Source organism: Aethalodelphis obliquidens, unplaced genomic scaffold (assembly GCF_003676395.1).
Source record: "Aethalodelphis obliquidens isolate GAN/ISIS:26980383/991018 unplaced genomic scaffold, ASM367639v1 scaffold19, whole genome shotgun sequence".
Taxonomy (NCBI): Eukaryota; Metazoa; Chordata; class Mammalia; order Artiodactyla; family Delphinidae; genus Aethalodelphis; species Aethalodelphis obliquidens.
This window is the reverse complement of record NW_020837963.1, coordinates 22,499,645-22,518,911: the sequence shown is the minus strand read 5'-3', so window position 1 is coordinate 22,518,911 and position 19,267 is coordinate 22,499,645. Positions and strand designations below refer to the sequence as shown.

General features: G+C 37.3%; 1 protein-coding gene across 11 annotated transcripts in view; it reads left to right on the top strand.

The window, feature by feature from the left end:
* The window catches only part of RTTN (rotatin), a 137,855-nt gene that overhangs the window by 30,289 nt on the left and 88,299 nt on the right, over positions 1-19,267 (top strand). For 10 of the 11 annotated variants that reach the window (XM_027118736.1, XM_027118739.1, XM_027118737.1 and 7 more), the window contains 10 exons: positions 3,667-3,879; positions 5,084-5,196; positions 6,595-6,721; positions 9,280-9,405; positions 9,931-10,047; positions 10,965-11,104; positions 13,866-14,037; positions 15,590-15,689; positions 17,718-17,806; positions 18,159-18,276. In XM_027118736.1, coding sequence (XP_026974537.1) covers positions 3,667-3,879; positions 5,084-5,196; positions 6,595-6,721; positions 9,280-9,405; positions 9,931-10,047; positions 10,965-11,104; positions 13,866-14,037; positions 15,590-15,689; positions 17,718-17,806; positions 18,159-18,276 — 1,315 coding nt within the window. Of the gene's footprint in view, positions 1-3,666; positions 3,880-5,083; positions 5,197-6,594; positions 6,722-9,279; positions 9,406-9,930; positions 10,048-10,964; positions 11,105-13,865; positions 14,038-15,589; positions 15,690-17,717; positions 17,807-18,158; positions 18,277-19,267 lie in introns of those variants that run through there. The other variant, XM_027118746.1, reaches the window with a different exon arrangement.

The window sequence follows — 19,267 nt, the reverse complement described above, 5'->3', positions numbered from 1 at the left end:
ACTCTGAAACTTTCTACCTTAAAAGTGGCTTTTAAATGTTTGAGTTGCCACTTACCAAATATGTAATTTTGAAGTTGGAAAATGATATAGTATGAATCTATGTAGAGATTTCCTGAATTTGAATGTTTTGACAAAATGCCCTGAAGACCTTTTCTGAAATTGATAATTGCTGATTTTAAATGAATTTGGAGAATACCCATGTATAGGTTAAAATGATGCATTGGTAAATGTTATTACCAATGTTGTAAATTAAAATTAAAAGTGTTCTGGTTGGGTAAATCAAATTGGTAAGACAAATGAAGTTAACTTCATATGGGGGAACCATCTGGGAAATAAGAGCTAAAAATACTGGCCCTGTGCCAGAAACAAGATCCCAGAGCATCCTAGGAACCCCTGTGACCCTTTCTCAGCCAAGCAGACTGAAGGTGAGGAAGAATTTATACCACAAGATTTTGACTTTTTTAGTGAGGTATATAAAATCTAATAATTGGGTGTAGCTGATTGATTCAGAGCAGCATTTCTCAAAGTGTAATGTGCACCCAGATCACCCAGAGATCTTGTTAATCCGATCTTGCATGTTCTGGTCTGTAAGGTCTGGATAGGGCCTGAGAATCCCTACTTCTGACAGGCCATGCCAGGATAACGCCCTGGCTGCTCTGAGTGGCAGGTTTAGAGAAAACAGTATTATACCCCTCCTCCTCCAGCACGCACGAGATGACGATGTTGACTCTTTTCTATCTAATACTGGTAATAGCTTTCCACTGAAACATCATCACTTTCAGTCCCAACTGACACGTGACTAATGCTTATATATGTAGGACCACCGTCTTCAGTCTGGGGTGTAAACTGTGATGGGTCCATTGGCCATGCAAGGATTAAATGTATGACCTTACCTTGGTGCTTTGAGTTGCTGAGAGGAGTTTCAGATGTACGTATGCAGAGTGAAAATGTCAGAATTCCTTAATGATGGGATGAAAAGAGGAAAGAAAGGAAATTAGTACTTATTGAATGTGATATGCCAGACATCTGCCCAGTGCTTATTTAATCCTCACATCAGCTATTCTTATTTTTCTGCCTAGAGTCAGAGAAAGCGCCTTTAAACTAAAACACAGTGCCTTTGGAGTTAGACCCACTAGGATTTACTATCTTAGCGCAGAGCCCCACTCACTGAGTCTCCTTTGCTAATTTCTCTCTATCTTCCTAACCTCTTAAAGGGGTGGAACCCCAGGACTGGCCCTGGCCCTCATGAGATATAATCGCATTTTGGTCTTTAAGTGCCATCTATTTGCGGACACCTCCCAAACTTATATTTTCAGACAACACGTGTCACCTGAACCACAAACTCATAAGTATATATCCAGTATCCTTTTTGACATCTTCTCGAGACAGCTGATATCTCCGACTGAACATGCCCCAAGTCTTACTTCCCTGCACAGATGTGTTTTTCCTCTAGTCTTCCCGAGCTCAGTAAATAGCACCTTCATTCCAGTTGATTGTTGATCAGGAAAAACCTTAGAGTCATCCTTGATTCCTGGCTTTCACACACACTTAGATCCAATCCCTGAGCAAAATGTGTTATTTCTCCTTTGAACGTCTATCCAGAACCTGAACACTTCTCACCACTCCCACTGCTGCTACCTGAGTTTAAGCCACCATCCTGTCACGCCTGGATTATTGCAGTAACCTCCTCCTTGGTCTCTCAGCTTCCACCCTTGCTCTTTTCCATCTCTTCTCTCCAGACTCATCCTCAGGCTCGCTCGAAACCTTCCCATGCTCCTTCTGAGGACAAGTCCTTATAATGACCCAAGGCCTTACCTGATCTGGCACCACTGCCCCCTGACTCCATCCCTCAGCACTAGCTCCAGTGGCCTCCTTGCTGTCAAATATACTCTGTGTCCGAGCCTCTGTACTTGCTGTTCCCTCTTCTGTGAGTGCTTTTCCCTCAGATATCCACTCCTCCAGTTCTCTGCTTACATGTTACCTTATCAGAGAGGCCTTCCTCTGCTTCCACCTCCTGTAACTTCTCTGTTCTTCTCCATCTTTCCTATCCCCTGTTTTTAAAATTTTCTTAGCACTCCTAGCCACACTGGACAAGTATGGTTTACTCTATGCTTTCTCCACTGGAGTGTTAACTTCGTGAGGGCAGAGGTTCTGTTTTATTTCCTGCTGTGTCCCTAGGATCTGGAATGGTGCCTGGCATACGGTAGGGGCCCAGTGAGTATTTGCTGAGTGAGCAAATAATTGGTGACTAGGTAATTTAGTTTCTCGCTCTCTCTTTTTTCCCCACTAGGAGAATTCTTTACAGAATAAGAGAAATTTCTCTTGACTTTATAATAGCTGCTGTCTTAATAGTTGGGTTTTTTTTTTTCATGCTTAGTAACCTAAAATTTTGATTCCTTTAGCTTTTGATATTCATTTGGCAACTGTATTTCATTTAAAAGCATTGTTTAGGGCTTCCCTGGTGGCACAGTGGTTAAGAATCCGCCTGCCAATGAAGGGGACACGGGTTCAAGCCCTGGTCTGGGAGGATCCCACATGCCGGGGAGTAGCTAAGTCCATGTGCCACAACTACTGAAACCCATGTGCCTAGAGCCCATGCTTTGCAACAAGAGAAGCCACCACAATGAGAAGCCTGTGCACCGCAACAAAGAGTAGCCCCTGCTCGATGCAACTAAAGAAAGCCCACGTGCAGCAAAGAAAACCTAATGCAGCCAAAAATAAATAAATTAATTAAAAAAAAAAAAAAGAACAGTAATTCTAAAAAAAAAAAGCATTGTTTAGCAGATTTAGTTCTTAGACTTTCAGGCAGTTAATGATTATCCTTAAAATAGGTTATCCATGAAAAAATTATGACCAAACCTACTTTAATAAAGGCAGCATTTCAGCTGTAGTAGTAAACCCTGCCAAATGGTTTTCTCTGAACATTGAATTTTCAGGCCTTTTCATTTTCTTAATTGATGCATAAAATTCTATTACAAAGCTAGAATCATTAAAAGAAACAAAACCCAGCAAAGGGTTTTTTTAGTCTTAAATCAATTGATTTAAGTTATAAAACATACACTATTTCATTTGGGCCCCTTGATTTTATACTAATTAAAGGTCAGTCTTTTGTGAGTGTTCTAGAACTATTTTAAATATGTTGAATTTCTCCTTTCCCCTCTAAAACACAAACAAAACCAAATAAAAATTAATTTCTGTTCGAATTAGTCTATAGCTGTACTTGATTTAGTGATATTCAATTCAATATGTAGTTAATAAGCCTTGGGCTATATCCTCAGGGGTTTATTGCATTTTTCTGGAGATTTGTGTGCACCTGCACGAAAAACTTAGAGAAAAAGGCCTGGTACCTTCAGTTCAGTAGCAGAGGCATAAACGAGGTGTGGGCCCAGAGGGAGAGCAGTTCTGGGTGTTGATGTGGGGAAGAGGAGGTATCCTGAATCCCAGGCTTTGGGAAGGAGTTGAAATTTGGACTTGGGATATTTTGGGCAGAGAAAAATTGCAGTGAACCTAGGTGTAGATAAATGATGTGTTGGAGAATAGAATTTTCTTTGGAAAAGCAATAGACTTTGTGATAGAGAATTACTAAAAAAAGTTCAACTATGTTAATATTATAGTTTACTATATTTATCTAAAAATGGTTAATTTTTTTTTTTTTAATTTATCAAGGCAAGCCACTTTTTACCAGAGCCTATGTCAGCAGCATTATTTCTAGTTTCTTTGGACATGCCTCTTTCTTTGGAATATCCAAATATTCATGAAGCTGTTGTGGCCTATTTGGAACAGCTGAATTCTGAAAACTACAGTATTTATAAACGAACTGCAGAGGCTGTTTATTCACTTGAGTGTACCTGTAACTTCCTGTCTGATGTTGGGAAGGAGGTAAAAAGTTTTGTTAATATCTCTTTAAAATTCCTTTGATAAAATATTTAGAAAATTTAACCTATAGTTTTCAAATTGATGGACATTTAACAATTGAATTCTTAGGGGTGGGATCCATTATTACCGAATGGCCCAATTATAAGATTAAAGTAAGGGTATGATTTATATAAAAGTAAAATGAAGATTTAGATTAATGAATGGTATATATTCATGAGACCAGTGGTTTAAAAAAAACAATAATTATTATCAATATCTTTATTAGTGAGTTCCTCTTTGAAGTGGCTTACTGTGGGTGAACAGAGTGACAATTGATGTAAACAATTATAAGGGCCATTTTAGTGCTTATTTGTAGACACATTTTTTCCCTTTATAGACCTTTATTTATTCACAGAAAGAGCCTGATTTTTTAATTAAATAAAGCCATGAACTAGATTGTAAGGTAGTAGGATGACTTTCAATACCATGTTATAGCAATAATTATGTATTTGTTATTTATCCCTTTTAGGATATTATTTAGTATGTTATCAATTCAAGGGTTAATGAGTCTTAAAATAGACATTACTACAATAGTTGTTTACTGTTTGAAAATACCAAAATGGGTCCTGAAGATCTTGAAAAATTAGGAGCAAAATTTTATTCCATTTGGCCCCTACAGTGGAGTTTTTTGAACTTCATATTTTAAATTTTCCTTATTTACCCACTATTGTTTATTTTTATTTTCTTTTCCCCACATCTTTATGCCACTGTATCTTGTCTCCTCCATGACAGAATTTTGAACTGCCTTTTATTTGAATTATTTCCGTGGCATTCTGCATGGTCAGTTAATCACACAGGTATTGATCACCCCTATTTTCCCTAGAACCAATCAGGATGTTAGAAGTGGGAGGTGGATCTTAAAATACATGAGTCCTGCCTTGAGCTGCAGTTAGTAGGGGGATAAGGCCACAATTGAGCAGTCAAAGAACCATGCCACTCAGAGGTAAATAATATAAAGTCTTAAGCGGCGTTGAGTTAGGCATTTTCCCCACATTTTTCCTCCTAGGCTGACGTTTTTGGCTTGCTTGTTGAGCAGGTTGACTTAAGCAAATGTGAACAGTCTCAGGGCCTCTGGATGATCTAATTTCTTGAAGCTGCTTTATTAGCTGTTGAGAATTTTATTGTACATGACCTTGACATTTACTGTTCCATTCTCTTCTTTTTTTAGGGAGAGAAGAATCTCTTAGAATTAGTGGAGCTGGCAGACCAAGCCTTACGTAGCTTTTCCTATCATCAGCATTTCCCCCTAATAAAGGAAATCATCTGTATTTGTTCAAAGATGTAATATTTTCTTTCTTAATATGATTATATTATTATAGGTTGTGTGTGTGTGTAAGTTTAGGAGCAATGAAAATGAAACTTGTCTTAAATCTGTTATTTTTTAGTTTAAACTGCTTTTATATGTTTTGACCTTTAAACTGTATATATATAGTAGCATTAGGACAGTTAACTGTTTTATTCACGAGTAAGCTTTAAAAATGTCATGCCTGTAATCAACATGAACTATCCCTGGGTTTTTATGCATTTGTTTTGGTGTCTTTCCAAACAAGTATTCAAGCACATTTGTTTATTTATCGTTAACGTTTTAATTAATAACTTGAATTGAGGATTTTTTAAATGTAAATTTCATTATTCCTACCTTTTATATGGATTTTTGAAAAGCATCATGCATTGGTTAATTTGGGGGACATTGGGACAGATTTTTCTGTAAAACTTAGTATTTTCATTGCTTTTGGAAAGAGTAAATCCATGGTGATAAATATCCATTAAATACAGGATTTATTTTTCTTTCTATCTATCTGTCAGTCATCTCACATAATTACCTTTTTTTTTGTGGTGAGAACATTGAAGATCTACTCTCTTAACACATATCAAGTATACAGTACAGCATTATCAACCATAGTCACCAGAACTACCTATCCTGCATAACTGAAACTTTGTACCCTTTGACCAACATCTCTGCATCTCCTCCAGCCCCTGGCAACCACCAATTCTACTCTCTGCTTCTAAGAGTTTTAGGTTCCACATATAAGTCAGATCATGCAGTATTTGTTTTTCTGTACCCTGGCTTATGCCACTTAGCATGTCCTTCAGCTTCATCCATATTGTCACAAATGATAAGATTTCCTTCTTTTTTAAGGCTGAATAATATTCCATTATATATATATATTATATATACATATATTATATATATATACACACACACATACACATACATACCACATTTTTAAAAATCCATTCATCTATCAATTGACACATTGTTTTCATGTATTGGCTATTGTGAATAATTCTGGAATGAATATGGGAGTACATATATCTGTTTGAGGTACTGATTTCATTTTCTTTGGTTACATACCTAAAAGTGGAATTGCTGGGTCATATGGTAAATCTGTTTTTATTTTTTTGAGGAACCTCCATACTGTTTTCCATAATGGTTGTACCATTTTACATTCTAAATATAGGTTTCTAAAGACATTTTGTTGTTTTGTATTCTTTAAGAGAGAATATTCCCTGCCTTGAAACAAGTAAATGCTTGAGTAAATATTAATTCTGGGTTAGTTAAACAAGATCTCAGTTGTAGGAACTGGAGTAGGAAGAAACCCCTTTCTCTGTGCTTTTTAGTCTCATGTTTAGTCCCTTACTTGCCTTAGATGTCTTGTATGTTTACCTTTTTACCAGCTGGAAATCTGCACAGGCCAGTCCATTATTACAAGGAGAAAGTCAGAAGGTGTTTCTACGTATGTTGTCTCACCCTTTGCCACAAGTGAAAGTTAAAACTTACCACTGTTGTCTGGAAATTGTTAAGGTAGGTTTTTTTGGTTTTGATTTTTTTGGGGAGCATTAACAGTGGATTTTCTGATTATAACTCAAAATTAAATTACTTGACCTTTTGGATATGATATAAGAGTTATTACCATAAAAATAGATGGTAGTTATTAGTCAACTCTAAGAAATTTATACTATTGAATTCCCTTAGTAAGTCTAGCAACTGAATTGCCTTATTAGCAGTTTTAATAAGAATTACATTTATGTTGTGTTATTTAATGATGGAAAAATTGTAAGGAAAAGTTGACTTCTATCAAGTATTCAAAGGTGATTTCTATGCTCAGGAAAAGTTTTAGCTTATTATGGCTTAAATTTTATAGTTTCAGATCTGTTTTCTTAGTAATATTCTTCTTTTCTTTCTTTTGAAACAAATATTTCCTGCATTTTTAAATTATAAAATATTTCAGCATGGAATAGTACATAAATATTAACTATTTCAATGTTGAAAAGAACACTGTACATAGGACAGTATAGAAAAATATATATATTCCTGTGTACTCTTGAAAGTGTCCTCTTGTATTCAGTACTCTTATAAGTACTATCTAGATATAATGTTTACATTTTGCCATTTTTTACTTATGATCCTTTTTTTTCAGAGAAATAAAAATATTAGTTATAACTGAAGCTTCTTTCTTTTTTCTTCCACTTTTTTTTATGCCACCAAGATAACCACTCTTACAAAGTTTTTGTTTATCCTTCCCATGCATGTATTTTATATATGCATATCTTTATAAATCATATATATTACTGTGTTTGTCTCTTTAAAAACGTATATAATTTCATACCATACACATGTTTTTGCTGCCTGTTCTTTTCCTTTAATAGTAAGGTTTAAGATCTACCTAGTGGATTCATCTTAACTGCTCTTTACTTTGAATATACTTTCTTCTATTTATTGATAAGTATTTAGGTTCAGTCTACTTTTTACTGAGCTATGTTTTTCAGTATTTTTAATGAGAGTCTGTAACTGATAGTGCATGTGTTTGAAAATGTCTTGAGTTCACCTTACTCTTGAATGATAGATTAGCTGGAATTGTAGAATTCTGTAGAATTCTGTAGAGTTCTAGATTGACTGCCATTTTTCCTTAGCACTTCGCCAGTACTGCTTTGCTCTTGGTAGGCTTTTATCATTGTCGAGAAGGCTGCTGTCAGTTAAATTATAATTTCTTTGTATTTTTTTCTTCTAGTTGCTTTTAAGGTCTTTTCCTTAGCTCTGGAGTTCTGCAGTTTCATTACAATGTAACTTTGTATACACTTTTTTTTTTTAACATATCTCTTTTAGCATGCTTCAGTTTGAAAACTCATGTCTGCCTTCACTTCTGGATAATTCTCAGTCATTATTGTTTCCCTTAGCCTTGCAGTTCTCTCCAAGTGGAACTCTCATTAGATCATGTTAGATCTTCTTATTTTACCCTTTGTGTCATTTAAGCCCTCTTTTATATTTGATCTTTTTTTGTTTTGTTTGGATAGAATTGCTCAGTACTGTCATTCAGTACACTAATTCTTTGCTCAACCATGTCTAATTTGCTTTTTAAAAATTGTGGTAAAATACACATAACGTAAAATTTACCATTTTAACCATTTTTAAGGTTTTGGTGGCATTAAGTGCATTCACATTGTGCAGTCATCAACATTATCCATCTCTAGAACTTTTTCATCTTCCTAAATTGAAACTCTGTACCCATTAAAAAATAACTCTCTATTACCCTCCAACCCCCCCCCCCCCCAGATCCTGACAACCACCATTCTACTTTCTGAATTTGACTGTTCTAGGTACCTCATACTTGTGGAATCATATAATTGTCTTTTTTGTGTCTGGTTTATATCACTTAGCATCCATGTTAGTATATATCAGAGTTGCATTCCTTTTTAAGGATGAATAATATTCTGTTGTATATATACCACACTTTATTACCCATTCGTGTGTTAGTGGACATTGGGGTTGTTTCCACCTTTTGGCTACTGTGAACAGTGCTTCAGGTATACAAATATGCCTGCTTGAGTTTCTACTTTCAGTTTTTTGGGTGCATATCCAGAGTGGGATTTGTGCTAATTTTGTCGAAGAGATGATACAGAGTCATTACTTATATGCAGGTGCATCACTGTATTGATAAGGAAAATCCCACATATATGTTGTCCTCCCCCTCACCCAGAAACTTAAGTCTGTTTTGATTTGAATTTTCTCTTTGTCAAACCTCAGTAAGCAAAATACAAACACCTTAGGATAAGTTTATGGCGGTGTTTATTTCCTATATGTCTGTTATTATGAACAACTTTAAAAGATTATGGTTGTCTCAGCAGTTTGGTTATTTAATTTGTCAACACCACTCTTGTTGGCTGAAAGAAATGTAATAGGTATCTCATGCAAACTCAAAAACTGTTAGTTAAGAGAATCTTTTTTTGTGCTCTACCGGTTAAAAGAAAAGTTTCAGTAACATAAGTACTAAAATTGGATTTGAATTATAAACAGAAGAAAGAGGAATGCTTTGGAAAAATCACTGTCACTAATTTTTAAAAACTTTTTGGATTATTTTGCAGGAATGTTTAGGTGTCCATAATGTCAGTAAACCTGTGTCTTCCCTTTGTAATGGAATTCATTTTCTGCTTCACCCAAAAGTTCTGTATGAAATCTCTGCGTTTGGTATTCAAGAGCCCAAAAATGAGGTATGGCATGTTAGAAGGAAGTACAGAAGACTACTCTGATTCTTTAGATACTCAGATAAATCAAGACAGTATTCTAACGTCACAAGGTAGTATGAGAAACTAAAAAGAAACTTGTCTTTGATGTATGGGTTCAGTTAAGTTGTTGTTTAACTAAAAAGAAATGTTAAAACAAATGAGGCTTAAAATACAGGACATACTTGATCTCAGAGAATTCAGATCAAAATGTTAACTTAAGTTTTTCATGTTAGATGTAGGAATGATGCAGTAGTTATAATAAGCAGCGTATTTCCTTAAGGAACATTTTTATTCAATGGAAAAATATACTTTAAAGGTTAAAAAAGAAAAGGAAATCATTAAGGGGGAAGGACTGGTTGAGAACAGAATGTAAGATGATGCTGTGGAAATAGGAGCGTTTGAAGGAAGAGATGCTAATTACCTTTCCAGATTTTATGAAATATTACAGGTATGTAAGATGACTTAACGGGCCACCTCCTCTTGGATTGTTTCCCCTGTATTGTTGAGCAGGTGAATGCCACTGCCAAGGCCATCCTGATGCATCTGCTGCAGGGGCAACTGAGGATGACAGCACTGACCTGGAACAAGTTTATCGAGTCTCTGTGTCCTGTCATCCCAGTGCTACAGGTACTCTGTGCTCACCTGCTTACACTACCATTTCTGTTTAGTGAGTGTGATTGATTTAAACGCACGCAAGCAGTAGAACCATCATGCTGCGGGAGAAATGAAGTGAAGCCACAAAGGCGCTGTGGATAAGGGAACAGGAAGTGGGCGGCTGTCTTGTTTCTGGCAGAAGGTTAAAGCAGGCTAGCGAATTTGTCTGTGTACACCGGGTGGGAGGTTAAGAAGTGAGGCGCAGGCATTTAGCATTGACTGTGAAAAATAGAGCTCAGCCTTATATAAAGGCTTTTAGCCAAAGCTAGCAGTGCTTTCTAAACAGGCTTTATGTCATGAAACTGGCTTCATGAGTTCTATCTGTGCATATATGGATTAGCCTGATACTTTGATTAATGAGCTCTTAGAAACAAAGCTGTTTTAGCAGTCCTTCTGGGCTTAGGTAAAGGAGGGAGGGAAGTGCAGGGCCTTCCCTCCCTTGCATGAGAAGGTGGAGATGGGAAACACCATCATAGGAACAGTCCTCTTAGAAGAGAGAGCTGGGCCTCAGGCCCTGCCGCTTGCACAGCTCAGTTCCTTGCAGGCGCACCGGCAGCACTCCACTTTTGTAATGAGGGCACAGGTCTGAAGATCTGGGAGGGGCCTCATCTAGGGGCAGTGCCACTACTAGAATCTTGGAAAGTAGAAAAATTAGCAAGTGTCAGGAGGGTTGGCACATTTTCCTGAAGTTCTCCAGTATTATTTTTTAAATACAGTTGTATGTAGGCTTCTTACCTCATGTAGGTTATTTTGAAAAGTCATATTCAACTGAATTGAAAGAAATTTGTGAGTTGCCTGACAGGTCAACACAATTCTCATTTCAAGTTAAAAAATTAAGCAGTATGTGCATACAATCAGATGGTCATTTCTCTTTTTATGAAATCTGTTAGGGCTATGCTGACACAGAGGATCCTTTGGGTAACTGCATTCTCCTCCTAAGCAAAGCGAGTTCTGAGGCTGGTGAAGGGATTCTCCCCTGTACCACCTGGTTAAAGTCCATACTACGGCTCCTGCTGGTGAAAAAGCCATCGTAAGTACAGCAGATTCTACTGAATGTGAAAGATGAACGGGAATGTTCTAGGAAAGGGTAGTAATTGTATCAAGCAGTATAGAACCAAAAGAAGTAAAGGAAAGTGATTCTCTTACTAGACAGAGACGGGGAGCTAATGGCTGAAACTAACCCAGTAAAGGTCTTTTGGACACTTCCTAAGACGCTCTGTCCATCCTCCAGCCTTGCTGTCAGATCAGCCTGTGTTACGGCATCGCTGCCCTCAGTGCTGTTCATAGTGCTGCTGCGGGCAGGGTGGAGAGCCGTGGAGAGAAACAGATTGCCAAAACCATAGGGCATTCGCACTGTCTTCTCGTTAGAAATTGTTAGTCTCCTGGAGTGTAACTTTTCTAATTAAATACTTGTTCTGAAAATTAAAGTTTTTCATGAAAGTGTAGTGGACCAGTTGCCTCACATACCAGGGTATGCATGTATTTTAATCTTGTTTAGCTTGTCCTCTTTTTTGGGAAACTGAAAAAGTGTCCTTTCCTCTACCATTAGTGTAAGTGTCATTTTAACTAAAAGAAAAGAAGGAGAGAAAGATTGTCTTCCTTCCCTCTCTGTCAGTGCAACATGAATCTTGTGTTACTCTCTTTAGGTAACAGTGGTTGGATTTTCTCTCACTGAGAAGAGAAAAAAAGCTTAGAGTAAAGATGGATAAGCAGTGATGAAGAGAAAGTGTCGGTTGAAAAGGCTAGGAGAAACAGACAGATGTTCTTTTGACAATGGATAATATTGTTTTCCCCATACTTACATCAGGATAATGCAGTGGCTTATTTATAAACAGATGATCAGACTAAAAGTTAAGGAAGTAGGTGAAATAAACTAAAACGTTAAGAGAATGGAAAGAGGAAAGTCAGAGGAGGTTGTAAGGGCTCATGCATCGTGCAGAGAGGAAAGTTGTGGGTGATGCAGGAAGCAGAGGGGCACATGGGGTGAGTGTGTTTGTGCTCCTTGGGGATTGGCTTCTGCAAATGTTCCCATTGACCCTCGGCAGTGTCTTTATTAATGTGCTAGTGTAATATTCCCTACCCCAAATTTGGTGATGTAACACAATAGGTGTATATTTTTGGTTCACCTTTGGGGGCCCAGAGTCTCCAGGTAAACAAAAACAGTCTTATCAGGCAGGACATTCTAAGGGCTTAGAGATCCCCTCCCAGGAGCCAAGGGCAAGGCCAGACCTCTCTGGGTAAGGTAATTCTCGATTACACAGAACTTAAAGCAGTCCAAATTACATATTTGTTTTCATCATTTGACTAGTTCTACCCCATCTCACCAGACCATAAACTCCATTAGGCAGGAACCCCATCCATTGGCTAATCTTTACATCCTCAGAACTTCATTGAGTACCTTGGGCATAAATATGCTCAAAATGTATTTGTTGAAAGAAATAAGTATAGAGAAGTAATCGCACCATGGTGCTCACGCTAAACCTAAAAAAACAGCTAAATTTATCTACCAGAGGAGGAGATGCATTAAAAACATGCTTTACATACCCCACTCTGGGCTTTTGCCTGGGGGTGGTGGCTGTCTCTCCACTGACGACCCGAGATGTTAATACAGAGGGTGCTGGCACAGAGGAAGAGCATCGTGTGGGTGGCTGTTCTGAGCTTTCATGAGGTCACAGCAGATGGGAGAGGGAGGTTTGCCTGACTCCCACACCATGTTGGAGTAAATATTTGCCCTCCAAAGATGATATCTATTAGTAATACGCTAAATTCCTGCTTTCTCTAGATTTGGTAAGCACTTGAGAACCGTGGTGGGCAATGGAACCTAGCAGCACACAACACAGACATGACGCTGCCCTTCCAGAATTGGGCATGTAATTGAGAAGAGAGATCTTACCAGTTATACTTTATTATTAATTGTAATACAGCGAGATCAGTGTTATGATGGGGGACTTCAGGGGTCAGCACACAGCCTTTGCTGTGGTAGGGATGCCTCCCCGAGTGTGCAGGTTTTAATCGTAGTCTCACAAGTAGTACCTAAAACCTGGAACTTGTATTACTGCTTAAAATTTGCCCAGTGTCCATGTAGTTCCAGAACCTGTCTCAGTAACTCATTGCTGTGCGTCCACTTTCTATTTTTCCATTTCATTGTCTCGTGCATGCAGTGTTTAACCTTTTCTTGAAATCTTCTACCTCCCCACTCAGTGCTCAACTGACCTTGATGCTAATCCATTCCAGATAAAATAGAATTTTGATGGGAACCAAAAATATCATATCTGAGGGGATCTATTTCACCCCCAATATCTCGCTTTAGCTGTTAGTATGATTACTCTCCTGGAGGTTCGACCTGTTGTTTGGGCTCTGCTCATGGGTCTGTGATAGCTTTTATGATTGAGATACATCACTAGACTTGGAGTCAGGAGCTAGGATTTTTAATTTGCAGACCGATTTACTGGAGCTGAGGTGATATTGACAGTGAAGTTCGCAGTCTCAGTGAGTCTGCACCTTCACTTGTAATTATTGATTATTCTTTATTTCTGCTGCTTATTCATAAATGTAAAATGCAGGAATAACTGGTATTTTAATAGAAAAGTATTTTAATAGAAAGTATTAATAAGTATTTTAATAGAAATACTAAGTATTTTAATAGAAAAGGTAAAATGTCATCAGTAACGTCAGTATAAGCATAGCTAATTATTATGTTGATTTGTAATAATTCTTTGTGTTATGGGCCTTTATAATTTCTATACATTTGTATATTACAAAATGTTGACTTAAAGACTTTGTTTCTTCAGGGTCCGGATGCTGGCATTAAAGCTTTTAGCAAGTCACCTTACAAGGGAAGAGGGGGCGGATACCAAGCGCCCTTCAATCGATGCCAGAGTTCTCTCCAGAGTTACTAATTTATTTATTGTGAAAAAGCCTATTGAACTCAAATTGGATGACAGAAGAGAACTGATTATTAAGGTGATCATAACTTTCAAGTTTATTTATTCATAACTGTGTGGTTATTTGATATATTTTATGTTACATTTTTCAATTTGTGTTATGTACGGGAGAGGGAGAGAAATGGTGGCTTCACCTGTGGTTATTCCTGCCTAGTGTGAAGTTGTGTCCTGGCTTTTTCTGGCTCCTGGATACATTTATTTATTGAACAAATATTTCTTGAGTGCCTACTATATGCCAGCCATCATGTCCCTTTTCATTCAGAATATATGCTGGAAATGCAAATTAATTTGAATAGTATCTTAAATACAACATAAGGCTAATCTAGTGGAAAGAAATTCTCTGATGATGCTTAAAAACAAACATCACTGACATAAAATTCTTCTTCTTTTTCTTCTGTTGGAAATTGCCTGTAATACTAAAACAGAAAATATTATGATAAAAGTTTTCATCCTCTTCATTACAGGAAAAATAATATAGAAGGCAAGGGCAATTTCTTTTAAATGTTACAGTGGTTCTGAGATTTTTTTTGTTAATCTCTTTTCTAAATCTTTGGCATTTTCCCCCTTTTAAGAGGTGTAGCCTTCATCTCCCTGTCTGCCCAGAACTGCCCCCCAAATCATCGTGGACTGATGTAGGATCAGATAAAGCAAGCTGTCCGTTATCTTCATTGCTTCATTCCTGTGTTTTATAGCTTCTCCTGTGACTCCAAGTGTGCAGTCTGGCAGTTTTCTTTAAGTTTAGACCAGACCCTGAGGCCTGTGGTAGAGCCACATGCAACACAATGGATTTTTTAAAACAGGGAAACATATTCAGTGTTCTTCTAACCTAAGTGTTCGGGGCCGTCTGATGGCCCTGGCAGGAGGATTGGAAAACCTTCCATGGGCCACATACCAGGTCCTGTTGGGGAATTCCTGCGTACTGAGCCACTGGTATCACTACTGTGCCCTGTGTGTCGCGTGGAGGAAGGTGGAGTGGGGTTCTAGAACTCTCTTTCCTGAGTCCACATGAGGGCTGCAGGTGGCAGTGGGGGGGAGAAAGGAGGGGTGTGCTCTCGGTCCTTTTCTACCCCCATTTCCTGTTGTGTTTTGCCTCCTCAGACTGTCCCGGCAGGAAGTGACAGTCAGGGACTGCTGGTGGGGGGCTTGGTCAGAGTGCTGGGCAGCAAGCCCCAGAGAGCTGTCCGCTTGGGGGTCCCTAAGAGGGGGAAGTGGAGAGGCCAAGGGAATTCCAGCTGGTGGTTTCGGGGAGCAGCAGAGAAATCCCAAGTCACGTGTCTGGGGTTGCTGTTCTCGGGCTAGCCTGGAACTACCCGTAGTGATGCTGTGTAACTTGGATGGTTAGTGGGTCATGAATGGCTTCCTAGCGGAAATGTACGTTAAGAGGAGAGGCTTATTTGACATCATGGATCTTTGTTTTGGATCCTAACTCCCTCTCTGACCTAGCACATCATTGTTGCAAATGTAAATGTATCAGTTACTTAAATAAGTTGGCCTTTGAGCTTTTGTTTTTATAACTGTAGACTTTTACTGGAGAATTGGAAGTAGATGAAAAAAAAATTTTTTTTTTTCAGTTGGAGACTGTTGAAAAGGTATATGACATCTTTATCTCAGACGATATTGACCTTATTTTGAGAAAGTCAGCTGCAGAACAGTTAGCTGTGATTATGCAAGGTAATCTTTTAAGGAAAATGCTGCTGAGAATGGAATTTTAGATTGCTGTGTGTAGTAGTACTGGGGGTTGGCAAACTATGGTTTGTAGGCCAATCTGGCCTGTGGCCTGTTTTTATTTTGCAGCCTTCAAGTTAAGGATGGTTTTTACATTTTTAACAAAGAATATGCGACAAAGGCCATATGCGGCCAGCAAAGCCCAACACATTTACTATCTAGTTCCTTAAAGCAAAAGTTTGCCGACCCCCGGTCTAGATTATTGTTGTTTGACCTGTGGAATGTCATTTGATAAAATTATCTTTCTTCTGAAATGTTGATATAATTCTAACAGTAAATTGCTTGTTCCTTTCTCAGTTTACCTAGTATATGATATTCAGTTTGTTCCATCTTGCTTAGAGAAATCAATCAAATTGTACTTTGTGGGTAGGTAAGATAAAAATAATGCACCGTAACTATGTATTTTCTTTAAAAGTTTATTTTTAAAAACAACTAGTAAAATTTACTCTTAGCTTTGTTTGCAGTGTTGTTATTCTTTGAGTTTTTAATTTTTTCCTATATGTGATGTATGTAATTTATCTTTAATGTTTGAGAGAAGTAATTTTGCATTTACATAAAAATATTTTTTTTTAACTTGGAAGGTGGGGTATGATGGATATTCCCATCCTGACATTAGTGGAAACTGGGATGAGAGAGTAATTTGAAAGATCATATTCAACATATTTGTGCTTTTAATAACAATAATAGAGACTACAGGAAATAAGCCTCAATCAAATGTGGAGAGCCTTGGCTAAGAAGATTAAAGAAAACTTTTAGAGGGTATTCTTTCAGTATTGTTTAACATTTCAAAAATGAAGCTTATGATTTGGGTATATGCACTATATCGGAGGGTAGTGGAAACTAACCTTTTTAAAGTGGCAGCTAAAGGTAGTTACAGTGAAAGCTACAAATTAAATATCAACTTTATATTTGTACGTCTTTCTCAATGAGAATATCGGAGCACAAACTAAGAAAATTTGTCTGCTAGTTGTGAAATACTTGTCACTAATCTATAAGCAACTAGAGTTTTTGGTGCTAGTGATATCTGGTATATGTGTGTGTGTGTGTTTGTGTGTGTGTGTGTCTTAGTCTATTTGGCCTGCTGAAGTAGAACACCATAGACTGGGTGGCTTATAAACAACAGAAATTTATTCTCACAGTTCTGGAGGCTTAAAGTCCAAGATTAAGGCACCGCAGATTCAGTGTCTGGTGAGGGCCTGCTTCTTGGTTCATAGGTGGCTGTCTTCTCCCTGTGCCCTCACATGGAGAAGGGGCAACAAAGCTCTCCTCTTTTTATAAGGACATCGATCTCATTCAGGAGGGCTCCACCCTCATGACCTCATCACCTCCCAAAGGCCCCACCTCCACGTACAACCGCACTGGGGATTAGGTTTCAAGCATGTGAGTTGTGCGGGGACAAACATTTAGACTGTGGCAGTGTACACACACACACACACGCATGTATATGTTTATTAAAAAAAGAGGTCATATTCTCTAGAAATATGTAGAGTATGTTACAGACCCTTTCTTTTATATTTGCTATTAACAGTTTGAGGTTAAAGATCTTGTATTAATATTGATAGAAAAATGCAAGTCATATTTACATACTAGCTTGTGGAGAATTCTAAACATTTTGAGATGATAGATTTGGAAAAGAGAAGAAATGTCCATGAAAGAACATAAAATAATTTTCCATGTACAAATAAAAGTGTTCATTTGTATATTTAAAATTCTAGTCCTTTTCAGAATCTGAGCTAGTTCATTTAATTATTCTTCTTAAATAGCTTTTTTTTTATATTACAGAAGTAAGATGTGCTTGTTACTTAAAAGTTTTCAAATTGTTCAGATGTGTATAAAGTAAAAAGTTTAAAGTGTCATCCTCTAATTTTCAACACTAGGTGTAATTATTTTTAAAAGTTGTGTGTCTGTCTGTTCTATTTTTAAAACTATAGAAAATGTTCTTTAACTTTTAGTAACTTTTTTTTTGGTCTACAGATATTAAAATGCATGCTGTGGTGAAAAAATTATGCTTAACTGACAAGATAATTGAGTATTTAAATAAATGTGTGAGTCAGGATGGAGAGGTAAGACATATTTTTACAGATTGGTTTTTTTATCAATTAAATTTGAAATGAATTCAACTGGATTTGGATAAGTACTTGGAGTTTCAGTCTTGAGTAACATCCACTACCTTGTTCATTTTTTTTTAATTTCTAAAAGTGAGATCTCTAAAGGAAAACCTTAACATTTCTATTAGATGTATAAGCAGAAGTATATACAAAACGTACTTTCAGTGGAAAATCTTAATATTTGCATTTTAGTTTCACACAATTTTGATGAAAAAGCATGACATTTAGAATAAGACGATGTTATAGTATATTTTATCTCACCTTAGAATTGATAAAAATAAATAACTGTGTTTTCCCCTCTGGCCAGGTAATAGAGTGTCTAGTACAGCCAAGCCTCACGCTCCTGAGGAAGGTTCTCTGTGCTGACCCAGTCCTACGTGTTTCCCTCTCCCAACAACCTTCTCTCTTGACCCTGCTGTTCAGAGGTAAATAAAATACATTCTGACAGTAATAAGAGCAATCTTCAGCCTTAACTGTTTATTCTTTAACTGTAGGTAACATTTTCTTTCCGCTTTACTAACACAATAACAAAGTTTATTAGTGAATATGCCACTGAAAAAACCCATCGCAGTGGAAAACGTTTAACACTTTTGTGGGAATTTTCTTAAAATCCTGTTACAGAGTAGACCTTAGGGCTGAGAAGGGCTGAAGCCTCTGATCGCTCTCTGCACCTTGATGTAGCTGTCGTTTGGTGCTCAGATGGTCAGTTGTTACCTGTAGAGAGAGAGAGCGCGCTGCAGCTGCTGTCTCTGTTGCCTGTTTGTTTCCAGTGTCTGTTTCCTCATTCTTGTTTTGTTTGTGCCTTTAGATCTGACGCTTTGCTGTCATAACTGACTATGTCCTTAAACTGGCATTCAGAGTGTATAGACTCAACTTGTGGGGAGTGGGAACTAGACCATCCTGAATGACTCTGAGCATTAACTTACTACATTTTCTAAAGTGTGATTTTTTTTTTAACCTTTTTCAGTTTGGTTGTAATTGAGTAATGTATTTAGGTGGAAAAATTCCATGTTATTTTTTTCTCTTCTTTTCTGACTGTTCTCAATAGAGAGCTTGGTAACATTCTGTGCTATTTTCTTTCCTAGAAATGTAGGCCATTGCTTTTAAATATTCTACAAGAGACACCTTGATCAAATGTCTCAATATGCCTAACCTTGTCAGTTATCAGGCATGTAAGAGATTAATGATATTTATGTTCAAAATATTATGAGTCATTTTATTTTAGCATTTTCTTCTCTTCTGATGGCTTCTGCTTGCCAAGTGAATAGGACACAGTTTAAGTAACATTGATAAAGGTTCAAACCAGGTAAAGTTCTAAAGAGAGTCAATGTGTTCGGCTTCATAAATTTTGAATAGTGAGTAAAATTTTATAAGTTTTTTTATAGATTGATGTGGAAGAGTAGCAGTTATGGATCT